General features: G+C 49.0%; 1 protein-coding gene across 12 annotated transcripts in view; it reads left to right on the top strand.

Annotated features, from left to right (window-relative positions):
• Positions 1-12,900, top strand: part of AGK (acylglycerol kinase) — a 114,718-nt gene that overhangs the window by 75,655 nt on the left and 26,163 nt on the right. For 9 of the 12 annotated variants that reach the window (XR_010322577.1, XR_010322580.1, XR_010322581.1 and 6 more), the window contains 2 exons: positions 3,357-3,427; positions 5,436-5,520. Coding sequence is in view for 3 of the 12 variants with exons in the window: in XM_064289630.1 (XP_064145700.1) it covers positions 3,357-3,427; positions 5,436-5,520; positions 6,873-7,046 (330 nt within the window). In the remaining 9 variants the exon portion in view is untranslated. The other 3 variants (XM_064289630.1, XM_064289632.1, XM_064289633.1) reach the window with 3 other exon arrangements.

The following is a 12,900-nucleotide window of genomic DNA, read 5'->3' as shown; positions in this document are numbered from 1 at the left end:
TGAGCAAATACACAGAGAAGCTGGACTATATGAAGAACAGGCATCAGGACTGGAGGAAGACTCCACTAACAACCTGTGATATGCAGGTGACACACTTCTATTAATATTCTAGTCCCCTGCTTCATTATTATAACTTTATATTAAGCCCCTTTACCTTTTTCTTCTCCTTCAACAGTCTTTTGGTTATTCTTGGCTCTTTAGACTTTTATAAATCTTTGAGAATGTTTATTAAGTTCTACACAAAAATGTATTGATCAGGATTACACTGAGCCTATAAATCAGTTGAAGGAGAAATGGCATTTGAGCAATTTTGGCTCTTCTGTAGAAGGAAGATGCTGTATTTCTTCGTTTATTTAGGTCTTTAGTGTTTTCCAATTAAATAGTATAGTTTTCTCTATAACATTCCATGCCTTTTACTGGATGTATTCCTGGTTATCTTATTTGATGTTCTTATAGATAGTATTTCTTAAAATTTCATTTTCTAAGTATCTGATCTTGGCCTATGGGCATGTAATTGATTTTTTATATTGATTAACCGGCAACCTAACTAAATTCTTATTAATTATATTTATCTGTGGATTCTTTTGGATTTTCTACAGATACAGTCATACCAGCTGCAAATAATGGAAGTTTTGTTTCTTCTTTCCAGTCTTGTATCTCTGCCCTCTCTGCCAGGACCAGAGTACAGTGTTGAGTAGAAAACTGTGGCAGGATCTTAGCGAGAAAGGGCTCATTGCTTCGTTCTTGAGTTTGCTATTTTTTTTGTTAACGAGTTCCTTTCATTTCCCATTTGCTAAGAGCTTATCGTGAGTGGATATTTAATGTCATCAAGTGCCTTTCAGAATTGTTGAAATGATAAGATTTCCTCATCTCATCTCGGTGTGGTGAAGTACACTGATTCTGAATGTTGATTGGGACGTCTGCTTTCCACCAAGATGGAAACACAAGCCCCAGCTTTACTTTTGCATTTGAGCAACTAAAAAGCTGGGTGAGACCTATGAGGAAGTCTTGTGGGATGCTGGGACAAGCAGCAGCAGCGTAGCGTGGTGACCCTGAGGGGAGGGAAACAAGCAAGAAGAACCCTGCTGTTGCCCAGCCAAGAGAGAGGTTCCAGCCACAGCACAGGCAGGGAGCCCTCGAGGTCTCCCTCAGGTGAGGGGACCGCCAAGACACAGCAACTAGAGATCCTCCTTCCATCTTCTCTATGGTAGTCAGAGTGATGCTTCCAGCCCTCCAGAGGCTCTGAATTTCACTCAGCGTGAAGCTAGCCTGCCTTGTGGTCAGCTGGCCTGCTGGCCTCCCCTCCTCCTCTCGGGTGCCCTCTCCTCCTGCTGCCCCTCACTCCCTCCGCCCCAGCCACACTGGCTTCCTGGCTGTCCTCGCCCAAGGCCTCTACCCTGGCCGTTCCCTTGGCCTGGATCCGCCTGAGTCCAGAGCTTATCCCAGTGCCGTCCTTGGAGCAGCAGCTTCTCCATCACCTGGGATGGGTTAGAAGTGCTAGTGCTGGGCCTCACTCCATGCCAGAGACCGACACCCCTCCAGGTGAATCTTCTTGAGAACTGCAGCCTGGAGATCCCCATTGCTGATCCCCTCGCTCCTGTTGGTCTCTCAGGAATCACCTCAGTGAGGCTAGCTGGGCTCACCTTAAACACGCGCCGTCCACGGGCCAGACCACTTTAAACATGCGCCGTCCACAGGCCAGACCACTTTAAACACGTGCCCTCCATGGGCCAGACTGATTTAAACTTGTACCCTGTTCCAGCAGTGGCACCTGGCACTCCTTGCATTATTTCTCTGATCTCCTTATCTTCTTATGTACTCTAATACACAGGCAGGCCCTGGTTCCAAACAAGATCCATTCCCAAGTGTGTCTTTAAGTTGAATTTGTAGGTAAATCAGGACAGGTGCATAGGGTTCTTATTTAGCGTCCGTTAGTCAAACATTTGTCTTAGTATACGGTATATATTTTACACACTGGGTATGATAAATGCATGTAAGACAATACTTCGAAACCACCTGATGTTTTCGTGAGTGTCAGAAAGTAATGCCAGTGTTTATTATTACGAACCATTGTACATATTTAACTCCCGTTCTTAGTATACTAGGCTTTATGGCAGTCTGTTTTTAAGTACGAGTGCCCCGTAAGTCAGACGTTCATAATCCAGGGACTGCCTGTACTTGCAGGTACTCTGTCATTCACCATTTCCTGTGAATATATCATTGTTTGAGTGTGGTGGTTTCTATTTGCCCCTCCCCTCCCCCAGTTGAGGGACGGTACCTTGTAGGCAGAAGTTAGCCTTGTTCTTTGCTGTAACCTAAGCACCTGGAAGACTTTGGCACTTGATAAGTAGCTGTTGAATAAAAGGTGAGCTCTGAGCAAAGTCCTCGCTCTGCTTTGTTCCTCCTAGCTGAGAGGTAAAGTTGTGCCAGGGCAGGACTCTGACCTCAGGTCCTCAGAGGCTCGTGCCTTCTCCTGGAGCCAAGGACAGCGAACCTGTTTGAGGAGAAACAAAGTCTCTGTCTGCAGCCAACCCAGAAATGGTGGTGTGTGTTGCTGGCCACTGGCTCCTGGCAGACTGGGGAAATGGTACAAGAACCACGTCTGTTTTCATAGACGCCTTGTTGGAACTCAGTTTTCCCAGAGCTCTAGTGACTGGGAATGAAAGGTTTTACAACATTTAAAACGCGGCGGCCCTGGCTGCATGCCCAAATTGCAGGCAGGTCCTTTGAAGAGAGCACGGATCCGTGGGCCCTCCCTGCCACTAAGCAGGAGAACTGGTGGGACGCTGATGCTGGGAGACAGTATGGCTGGGTCGGATGGGTGGTGCGCCAGGTGGGCAGAGAGCCCAGGGAGTGGGGGCACAGGATGGGCGGGGCGCAGGGTGGGTGGAGAGCCTAGTAGGTGGAGTGCCAGGTGGGCAGGGTGCCAGGTCTGCAAGGGGCAGAGCAGCCGGCGGTGGATAACCCAGTGGGTGGAGAGCCAGGCCCACCAAGGGTGGAGATCCCGGTGGGCAGAGAGCCGGTCCTACAAGGGGCAGAGTCCCAGAGGCTGGCAGCTTTGAGTGTTAGTGAGTGGCAGAGCTTCAGAAACCTCCCACCCTGAATATGGCACAATTTATATGTGGCTCTTTCAGTAAAAAACAAGCATTACAGATGAATTTTATGGTATGTAAATGATACCTCAATAGAGCCGTTAGTAAAAAAAAAACAACAAGGAATGGGATGCACTCAGGATGCAGACACAGGTCCTCTCTAACGCCCAGCTCCAGTATGAACCGCAGGGTCTGAAGACCACCAGGCCGCATTCGCCAAGGCCCTCGGCGTACTGATTGATGTCTCCCCTCCTCCCCTTTCAGAGCCCCGAGGACTTCATGACCATCTGCATTGAGCCCGACACAGTCAGCAAAGGAGACTTCATCACCATCGGGTGAGCGGCTGGGCCTGGGGGGGCAGGGGCCGGGGGTGGCTCTCGGCCTTCTGTTGAGGTGCTCCGTGGGGCCTGCGTGCATACGGTGCCTCTCCTCCTCTGCCTTCCCCGTGCACGTGGGGGAGCTCGGGGTGCACGCGGGGGAGCTCGGGGCGCACGCGGGGGAGCTCGGGGTGCACGCTAAGGAGCTCGGGGTGCACGCGGGGGAGCTCGGGGCAGCTCGGGGTGCACGCGGGGGAGCTCGGGGTGCGCCAGGCTCTCCCTGAGTTGGTGGCGAGGAGGTCGTGCAGTGCAGCAGGTGTGAGAACTCAGGCCCAGGTCACAGGAGCGGACCGAACCTTGATCCTGCCCTTGAGGGCCCCGCGCGTGCACCAGCCATCCGCGCCTCCGACTCCTTTTCCCAGTCTGGGAAGCGGAGCAGTGGGACCCTCTCTCCTTGGAGATGGTGGCGTGTCTCTTCCTGTCGGTCCACCCACACGCTGCCCAAGCCCCTGTCCGCCTCCCACGCAGAAGGCCCTCCGTCCGCAGTCCCGCCCCATTGGCCGGGCCCGCTCCGCCGAGAGCTGGATTGGTGGCGAGCGAGGACGCCCTCCTCCACTCAGCACTGAGGAGCCGCTGTCCCCATGGCAACAGGCGGCCTGCGTCCTGGGCTCTGTCCCGCAGCGCCCCCTTGTGCCCACACGGGCTTGGACGTTCCTGCTGCGCAGCCGGCCTCCACGGCCACTTCTTGTCCAGATCCCGGTGCCTGGCACCAGAAGGTCATTGGTCCGCTTCTGGTGTGCGCTCCTTTGGCCAGGTTCTCCTGGGGCTGAGAGCTGACCCTGCAGCCTGTGACTGTAATAGAGAGAAGAAGGGAAAAGCCTTTCCCTTCTGCTACAGAGTGTCCAGGAGCCCCACCCTGTCTTCATGAGAGACTGGTCGGGGGGCCAGCCATATGCACAGATCTTCTATAATGCTGATGTCTGCAGACAGACAGAAGAACTGACCATGCTGCTTAAGTTGGGTGAAGGCATTAGGCTCTGCATTCCTGTTACCTTCATCGCCAGCACCAGCTACACTTTTCCTTTTGGTCCCCACAGGAAGTGAAATCAAGTAAAGTCCGTTTTTTCTGGGTAGCTGAATAGGACATTGCAAAATTGTTTCAGAAAACTGCTGAAAATTTCATGTAGCAAAGAATTACTGTTGTAAATTAATGATAAATGATGGACTGACTGACTGACTTGGATTGGCATTTACTCTTTGTCCATGTAGCATCACTAGCTATCGGTGTGTATGCGTCCAGTGGGAGGTATGTATGTTACGTGTGTGTGTAGAGCTTGGTAGTTCCACTTCATAGGCATTTAGTCAAGCTGAAGGTATAGTATGCTACCCATAAACTCACCTCTGTTGCCGCTGCATCAGCTGACTCGCGGTGACCCCCCTATAGGACGGAGTAGGACTGCCCCATAAGGTTTCCAAGACTGTAAATCTTTACAGAAGCAGACCGCCACATCTTTCTCCCAATAGCGTGTTAAGTAGACTGTTAATATGAGTATATGAAATCACCTGAACTAAGACTAGCTCTTCATATATGTAAAAGAAGTATCTATATGAAATTTGAGTAAAAATGTTTCTCCTTCAAGTAATAATCATAAAACCAAAAGTACCAAGTAACAAGAGTTTAGTACTTGTCCTAAGGAATTTAATTGTAATTTTTAAATTTGAGCTTTTTAATAGCCCCAGAATTAGGTCCACGTGGAACAATTTAGATATAAAGAACAAGTCAGAGTCACCCAGACTTAGCTTCACACACATTTATCTGTAGCAAGTACAGCTTCTTTTCTAAAATACATCACAGTGTTGAACAAGAATCACTGAGGGGAAGGTTATTCACAGAACCCCACAGCGTAATAGAACACCTGTGTGACTTTTTAACCTCGCGAAAAGAGAGGAAGAGCGTGCTGTGTTTTGGGATCCAAATGCCGTTGCCATCACCAGTTTTTAAGCCTGCCCTCTCCTGTGTCAACAGGAGCAAGCGGATGCGGGACCCCACCCTGTGTCTCGCCGGCACTGAGTGTCTGCAGGCGAGCAAGTGCACACTGCTGCTGCCCCAGGTGAGTGGTTGGTGGGTGGCGGGCGGGCCTAGGCGCTGGGCTCAGTCTTGCAGTCTTCCCTTCTGCGTTCTGTTCCTCCTTCCTCTGTTAACTAACCCACACTGAGGCGCCTGTTCTGTGCCAAGCTCTTGGACAGGCTCTGGGTTCTGTGAGGAAGCCCCAAAGGGGAAGAGAGACGCTCCCTGAGCTGTGGACTCAGAGTGGGCCTCCCAGAGACCCCAGGCTGCATGCCATGTTCTCCAGGGATGGGGGGGTCTCACAGGGGCTCTTTACATTCCCTGAGCCTTCATTCTTCCCCGTGTAAATTGAGCAAAGCGTATAATACTCTAGCCCTGGGAGGCTCTCCAGGTGGCATGTTGTAACGGGGCGCTGCCCTGGCGTTTTTAGAAGGATCAGGACGGCACCATGTTTTTTCTGTGTTTTGAAATGCAGAGTTTAGAAGAACAACGTGCATAAGTGCAGTTGAGAGTTGGAAACGCGATCTAAGTTGTATGGTTAGTTGTTCGATTAGTACTGACTCGGAAACTCTGGTGGCGTAGCGGTTAAGTGCTACGGCTGCTAACCAAGAGGTCGGCAGTTCAGATCCGCCAGGTGCTCCTTGGAAACTCTTTCGGGCAGTTCTACTCTGTCCTGTAGGGTCGCTATGAGTCAAAATGGACTCGACAGCAGTGGGTTTGGTTTGGGTTTTTGGTTTAGTACTGACTCAGGAAATAGGAGTCATCGTAGCTGCCTCTGAAGCCTGGTGGCCACTGTATCAGCCCATTCTGAAAACATCATGGTAAAGTCGACAGGATCCCCGCGGTGGCTGGCCCACGCTCACTGAAACAAATGCTGGATCCAGTACCCAGTGGTGGGAGGGCCTCCTGAAGCCCTGATGATGTCAGGGTGTGAGCTAAGCCAGCCCTAGAGGAGATGGTTGGGCGGACTCACGGCTTTCTGAGAGACGTGGTGTCTTTGTTACTTTTCATTTGAGAAAGACTTGGGCCGAGAGGACTGTGTCACATGTTTGTGAATTCATTTAAGGTATGACAGGACCCCTGTCTTTTAAAAAATATTTGAAAAATATACTTTAATCCTCAAATCCCAAAACCCACCAGGAAGTGACGGACCCCACAGAAAGCACATCCTTTCCGTGGATGCTGGGATTGGGGTGCCCCAGCTCCAATGCCACGCCTGTCAGAGCATTAAGATTCATCCCCAGGGAGGCTGGTGTCTCCCAGGCGCTGCCCTGGGGGAAGGCGCTTCCAGGGGTGGAGGCGCTGCCCCGGGGGAAGGCGCTGCCCTGGGCTGTCCATCCTGGACCCCACCTCACAGGTCCTGACAGGTTGAGCGGGCTGGTGCTATCTCTGCAGGGAGCAGGGGGCTCCTTCAGCATCGACAGTGAAGAGTATGAGGCGATGCCCGTGGAGGTGACGCTGCTCCCCCGGAAGCTGCACTTCTTCTGCGACCCAAGGAAGCGGGAGCAGATGCTGCGGGGGCCAGTTGAGGAGAGGACGGAGCCAGAGGGGCCCGGGCCAGCCCCATAGGACAGGCCCCACGGGAACAGGCTGGCTGTCCCCACAGTGTCTGTCATCAGCCCTCCACACTCCATGCCTTCATCTCCTGTGACAGCTGACCCTCCTCAACACTGGCCTCCCCAGCTCCTTCTGGAACATCTCCCGCTCTGTGGATGGGAAGGGCCAGGCCTCTGTCAGCACCTGGGAGCCCAGCTTCAATGGGAAGTGGCCCCAGGCTGCCCAGTCTCCTGGGCTGCCCTCCTTCCCCGACTCCTCCTCTGTCTCTCCCCAATGCTGCTCTTGGTCAGTGCCCCATAGTCAGCTCTTGTTTCAGTCAAAACCGTACGTGAGGTGGATTCCCTCTTCCGCCATGGCTAAAATACTGCAAAATACTAGTTATTTTTTTTTAAGTAGTGGTTCTTAAATGTCGGTTTGCATGAAAACCACCTGGGGTGTGTGTTAAAAGTTGACTTACTTGGGGCCTGCCCCAAACCTAATAACTCAGTCTGGGGTGGGGCCCAGGACTCTGCATTTTTAAAAAGTGCACTCCGTCCCCTGTGATTCTACAAGTACGCCCTCACCCTTACCTGAAGAAACAGTGTTTTAGAGCAGTGGGCCAGAAACATCTGCTCACCTACCCCCAAAAGTCTTTTGAAGAATCAGGTAGCCCCTCACGTTTAAGTTGACGTCTGACATTTTTCATGGTAAGTTAAATAGTTGCCGACTATGTACTTTCTGATGTTGTGTAAATATTGACATTTTAAAATAAAGTTGTTGCGCTACTCGTTTAAATACATCCGATGCAGTTTTAACACCGCAGCTATCTCATATCCATTTGAAAAAATAGACGAACAAGTTCTTAAAATAGTTGGAAAGTTTACATCGGCCTTTCTCCCTGGATATGTTTCTTCGCTGCGCTCAGGAGCGTGTTATCATAATGTCATCTGTCTTTGTGCTTGAAACTAGTTTTTGATCGCCCTATCATCATCTCACCAACACACTATATAAATGGAATTTTTTTTAGTTCCCGCTTTAAATGTTCGTTGATTACAGAGTACATTTTTTCCAGTTATTGGTACACACATGATAAAAACAACGTTGATGTAAATGTTTGGTGACTAAGCATTAACATTTTACTGGAAATGTTCTTTATTTCAATTAGTTCATTTATCCAAGAATACATTAATGTTAGTCATAGCCGCGGTGCCGTGGATCATTTTTATATGGCCTTTCTCGCCATGGTCTTGTAACTCCCACCTAAGTGATTGGGTCCCACAAAAAAATATGCAAATAAGGTAATTGTGGCCTACCAAGGGGAATTGGTCAGTTCTGCCGTCCCATTAGGCTTAAAGATGAGCCATCCCAGTGGTGGGAGGAGGGGATTATCACCACGACCAAGAAAGAAAAGCCAGGAATGGAGTGTGTCCTTTGGACCCAGGATCTCTGCTCTGAGAAGCTCCTAGATCCAGGAGAGAGAGAGAGCTGTAACTCTAGAGACAGTGAGAAACAGCACCAGCAGAGGCAGCAGACCCAGGAGATAGGCATGAGACGGCTATAGTGACCCTCCCGGCCTACAGAGCAAGAAAGCTGAGGGCCTTCCGGCTGGAGGCTTCCTGGCAGAGCGCAGTGCCTCTGGGCACTTACCGGCAGAGCTAAAAGAGCTTCGTGACACTTGCCTGTGCAGGGTAGAGGTCACAGGGAGGCCTGCCTGCAGGCCCAGCTAAGCTGTCCTGGTCGAAGAGCTGTATCCTGAGTGTTCCTGAGCCGGAATTGTAGCCTCTTACTTCCCTAATAAACCCATGATCGTGAGTATTGTCTGCGAATTCTGTGTCATTGCAATGAATTACTGAACCCAGCAGAGAAGCGGAGAGTGCCCTGGGAGGGGTGGTTGGTGTCAGAATTGGTTGAAGACAGTGGGAAGAGGAGGCATGCCTGACCTCCTCCTAGGAATCAGCCTCGGGCCGTTGATCTTGATTTTTCTTCCTCCTTGTGAAGTTAGAGGAGCTCAGACACCCCCACCTTGCCGTTTTTGTAACAGCAGAGATGAGGCAGGGCTCAGCATCCATCAGAGTCCGTTTTTCATTCTTACAGATGTAAGCAGATGGGTAAGTAAATGGGAACAGGAAAAATAATGTCCTAACACTGCCACTGAGTTCTTTGAGTGCCTTTGGAATTCCATTACAGAAGTCACAGTGATCCATTGTCAGAAACCCTCCATGAGGTGGATTGACACGATGGCCACAAAAGTGGGCTCAAACATACCGACGATCATGAAGATGGTGCAGGACTGGGCAATATTTCATTCTGTTACGTACGTGTCGTCACTGTGTTGGAGCCAACTCAAGGGCAGCTGATAGCAACAACGGTCAACTAAAAACCGGATTAGGTTCTCTTGTTGAAAGCAAAGAACTGAGAATGACCTGATTGGCTAAGGATTTGTCATCCAGTCTCATGGGATCATTTACTTTTAATCCGACCGCGGCCATTTGCCTTTGCTCAGTGCCTCGAGGTGTTTGCACTCTAAAGGGCAGGGCACGCAGTGAGGCGGGCAAGACGCAGCCTTCTTGGAAAGAGGGAGTAGGAGCAGGGTGAACAGGAGGCGGGAAGTAGAGCTGGCAGCCTTAACCACCAGGCCAGTCTGAAGGCAGTGCCTGTGTCCATGCTTCTGAAGCCCTCAGAGACTGAAGAGCAGTCCTTTAAAAAACAGTCCATAGCCCCTATGAAAAGCCCAGTGATGAAATTCACAAAATATAGGGCCTTCTCGTTTAGCGTTGTGTTCTTCAGGGGGTGTCCTGATGGCAGGAGTCCGCACCTGCAGTCATTCTGCCCATGGAGGAAGAAGGGTGCTGTGCTATTGGAAAGTAAGAGCTTCTACTTGACGCAGGAGAACCTGGCGTGTCCTGGTTCTTCAGCAATGTAAAGACCAGCACAGGATGTCAGGCTACCTGCCTGGAAATGGGTTTGTTGAGTGACTCCAATCCTTCCATCAGAGCGGGTATGTAGGGTTGGGGAAGGAGATCTTACCCAGATTAAAGTGTTACTCAGTTTTAAATTAACTACTTGTTTCAATTTTTTTCTCTTGATTTAAGCTATATCCTGTGAGAACTTGGTTTTCTTATATTTTATTGCCTTGTTCTTCCCGTTCTGTGCCACATAAGAAATTTAGCAATGCATCAAGGAGAGAGTGATCTTTGTCAGCCGGATGTGGACTCTGAGGTGTCCTGAGTCCCTCCTCCTCCTGTTTAGTACAAAACTTTTGGCAGATTGATTTCACTCAGAAGCTAAGATTATTTCTATTTAAACACATAGCAGATGTTTTCTACTGAATAGAATCAAGCTGTCTCTGTTGCCCCACATCTGATTTTCATGCCTTTGTGCACATGGCTATAATTACCACCTGCCAAGACCGTACCTTGTCTCATGACAGCTCAGCAAGGTAGGCAGCAGTCTGGTCATGCAGCTTGGGAAGCAGGAACCTGGCTTTGAACACGGGCAGTTTGATTCCAGAGCCAACAATGTTAGCGATTTATACTGGCTTAAAATAAATAGCTCCCCAAATGGTTAAAAGTGAAATAAAAGTTTATGTGTATTCCAATACATAAAGTCTTAAACTAAACTTTGATAGTAAGAGATTTAGAGATTTTCTGGAACAAAAGGGCTTCAGTTTCTGGTGGTTCTTCTCCAGAAGTAGCCTGAGTGGTTGAGGCTGTGTGGCCTTGGCTCACCGAATGGGATGTTATTCGTCACTTTGGTTTCTGTCACCTCGGAGCTTATCCAGACCATGTCCACTGGGGGTAGAGGTACCAGCGCTCAGCTTCCTCCATCCTCACTGTGAGTGGCGTCAGCATTCGCCATGTGAGCTTCTCTTGTGGCCGGGACCTTTCCTCCCTACCACAGACCGTGTTTCTTGGACTAGATAAAGGACTGCCACACGCACATTCATGTTAAAATGTGAACTTTAATAGTAAAAACTTTTTTTCTGTAAATATAGTTATATCAACCTTTCTCCACACAGCTTGGTCCAGATATATACAGATAGGATATACATGGAAGTCATCATACCACAGAACAAACCTAACTCAAGATATATTCGCTCTTAGTGTCAGGATTCAGCCAGCTTTCTTTAGGACTTTAAAATGATCACCATTAAAAACAAAGGGGGGGGGGAGAACAATATACCTGTATGCAATGGTACTCTGGGTAAAATTTATCAACTCTCTTACTGATCTAATAATATGAAGTAAAGTCTTGAAACAAAAATAGACTCAGTTTCTCTTATTGCTATAACCCTTATGCTGGGGTATTCATCAAAATATGGGATTTTATATTTAAGGCGACGGGGGGAGGCTATGCTGATCCTAACTTGGAAGAAAATAGGAAAGTAATTTTTCCAAGGCTACAACTATTTCTTTTTCAGAAAGGATTTATTTCCCAAACCTATAAAAAAATTTAGTCAATGAGCTTTGGGCAAATAAAGAGAGTGAAGTTTGCTTTCCTGTACTCTATGCCTCTAAATTCTCCTACACAGAGTCTACACCCTCTTCACTCCTGGTCTGTGGGCGTGAGAGACCCAAACTTCTTACTCCTAATGGCACCTCCAAAAATCATTAGGCTTTCTCTTTGCTTAATTGTACCCGAAGGAAGGAGCTTTCACTCTAATGTCAATTAAATACCTTTGCAGCCAGCTAACTCAGTTGCCTCTGTGTGGGTTTTTCATTTTGTGGTCGTCATCGGCTGTTTTGTAATCCGCTACCCAACCCCTGTGCTCTCCAACTGTACTTAGGAAGCAAAGTAAATTTATTACTAAAGAGGCATTCTAAAGCAAACGTAATTCACCCCTATCCTTCTACTGTGGTATTTAAGTAATTTTTCTTCATTTAGATCAGATTAGCTCTAAAAGCCCATGCTCTGCTGAGATTCTAGAATAAACTCTGAAAAGACGAAAGCAGAGGCTTCATTTCTCTACCATTCTCTCTATATACAGCACTAGAAAAGTCTTACTCCTTTTCTGAACTTGCAGTTCCATTCAGCTGCCCCCATATTCCAGCTCCAAAGATGAGTTAAAGTGCCACTTACAGAACCACCTCACACGCCGCACCCCCTCTCATTAACCAAGTGGCCTCGTGATCAGAATCACGTTTACCTCCCTTGCTCGGAGTTTTCCTGAAGGCTGGTGGCCTTATGCCGTCCTCATAGGACTGGCGAGACTGCTTCCTAAGGACAGCCACGAAGATTTCACAGCACAGCTGCTTGATTCACTCTCCAAAACCTTTCAAGAATAAAACTCCTAGGGGGTCCCAGCCTCCACTAATTTACAAAACTGCCTATTTCTTCAAGGATTATAGTTCTGAAATGGCCTTCCATTTCAACATCTGCATACTCGGTTCACCACATAGTAGTACCGCTATAAAAATAAACTTCCATTTCTTGTAAGAGAAGCATTAGCGTAATTCACAGTTGGCCTCCTCCCACAACCTCAGGGCTCCAGTCGCTCCTAGGAACAGAGGTATATTATCATAAAAGGGAATAGAAAAATCTGGGACACGGGAGTACAGGAGCCCTTTGCTCCTCGTCCCCTACCTGAACCAGAAAAGGGTTTTCCTGAAATGAGGTCAGCCCACGGGCTTGAACTGCAGAGCAGCGGGTACCACTTGGAGGTGCAGGGAGAAGATGGGGGCCGCCGCCTCATGGACTGGGCGGCCACTCCCAGAGTAGAAGAGTGAGATGAAAGCCCCACTGCCACAGGCTGACTTCTTGCCTGTTGAGAGCTGTCATCACGTTGCCGCAGGTTCACACTGAGACTGAATGTGGCCTTGTCGTTTTACTCAGCGGCGTCCTCTCCCCCTTGTAGCCTCCAAGGATGATTTGCTGAAATGGCAAAAGT

The sequence above is a fragment of the Loxodonta africana genome, chromosome 8, assembly GCF_030014295.1.
Source record: "Loxodonta africana isolate mLoxAfr1 chromosome 8, mLoxAfr1.hap2, whole genome shotgun sequence".
Lineage (NCBI taxonomy): Eukaryota > Metazoa > Chordata > Mammalia > Proboscidea > Elephantidae > Loxodonta > Loxodonta africana.
This window is presented reverse-complemented; position numbering and strand designations above follow the sequence as displayed.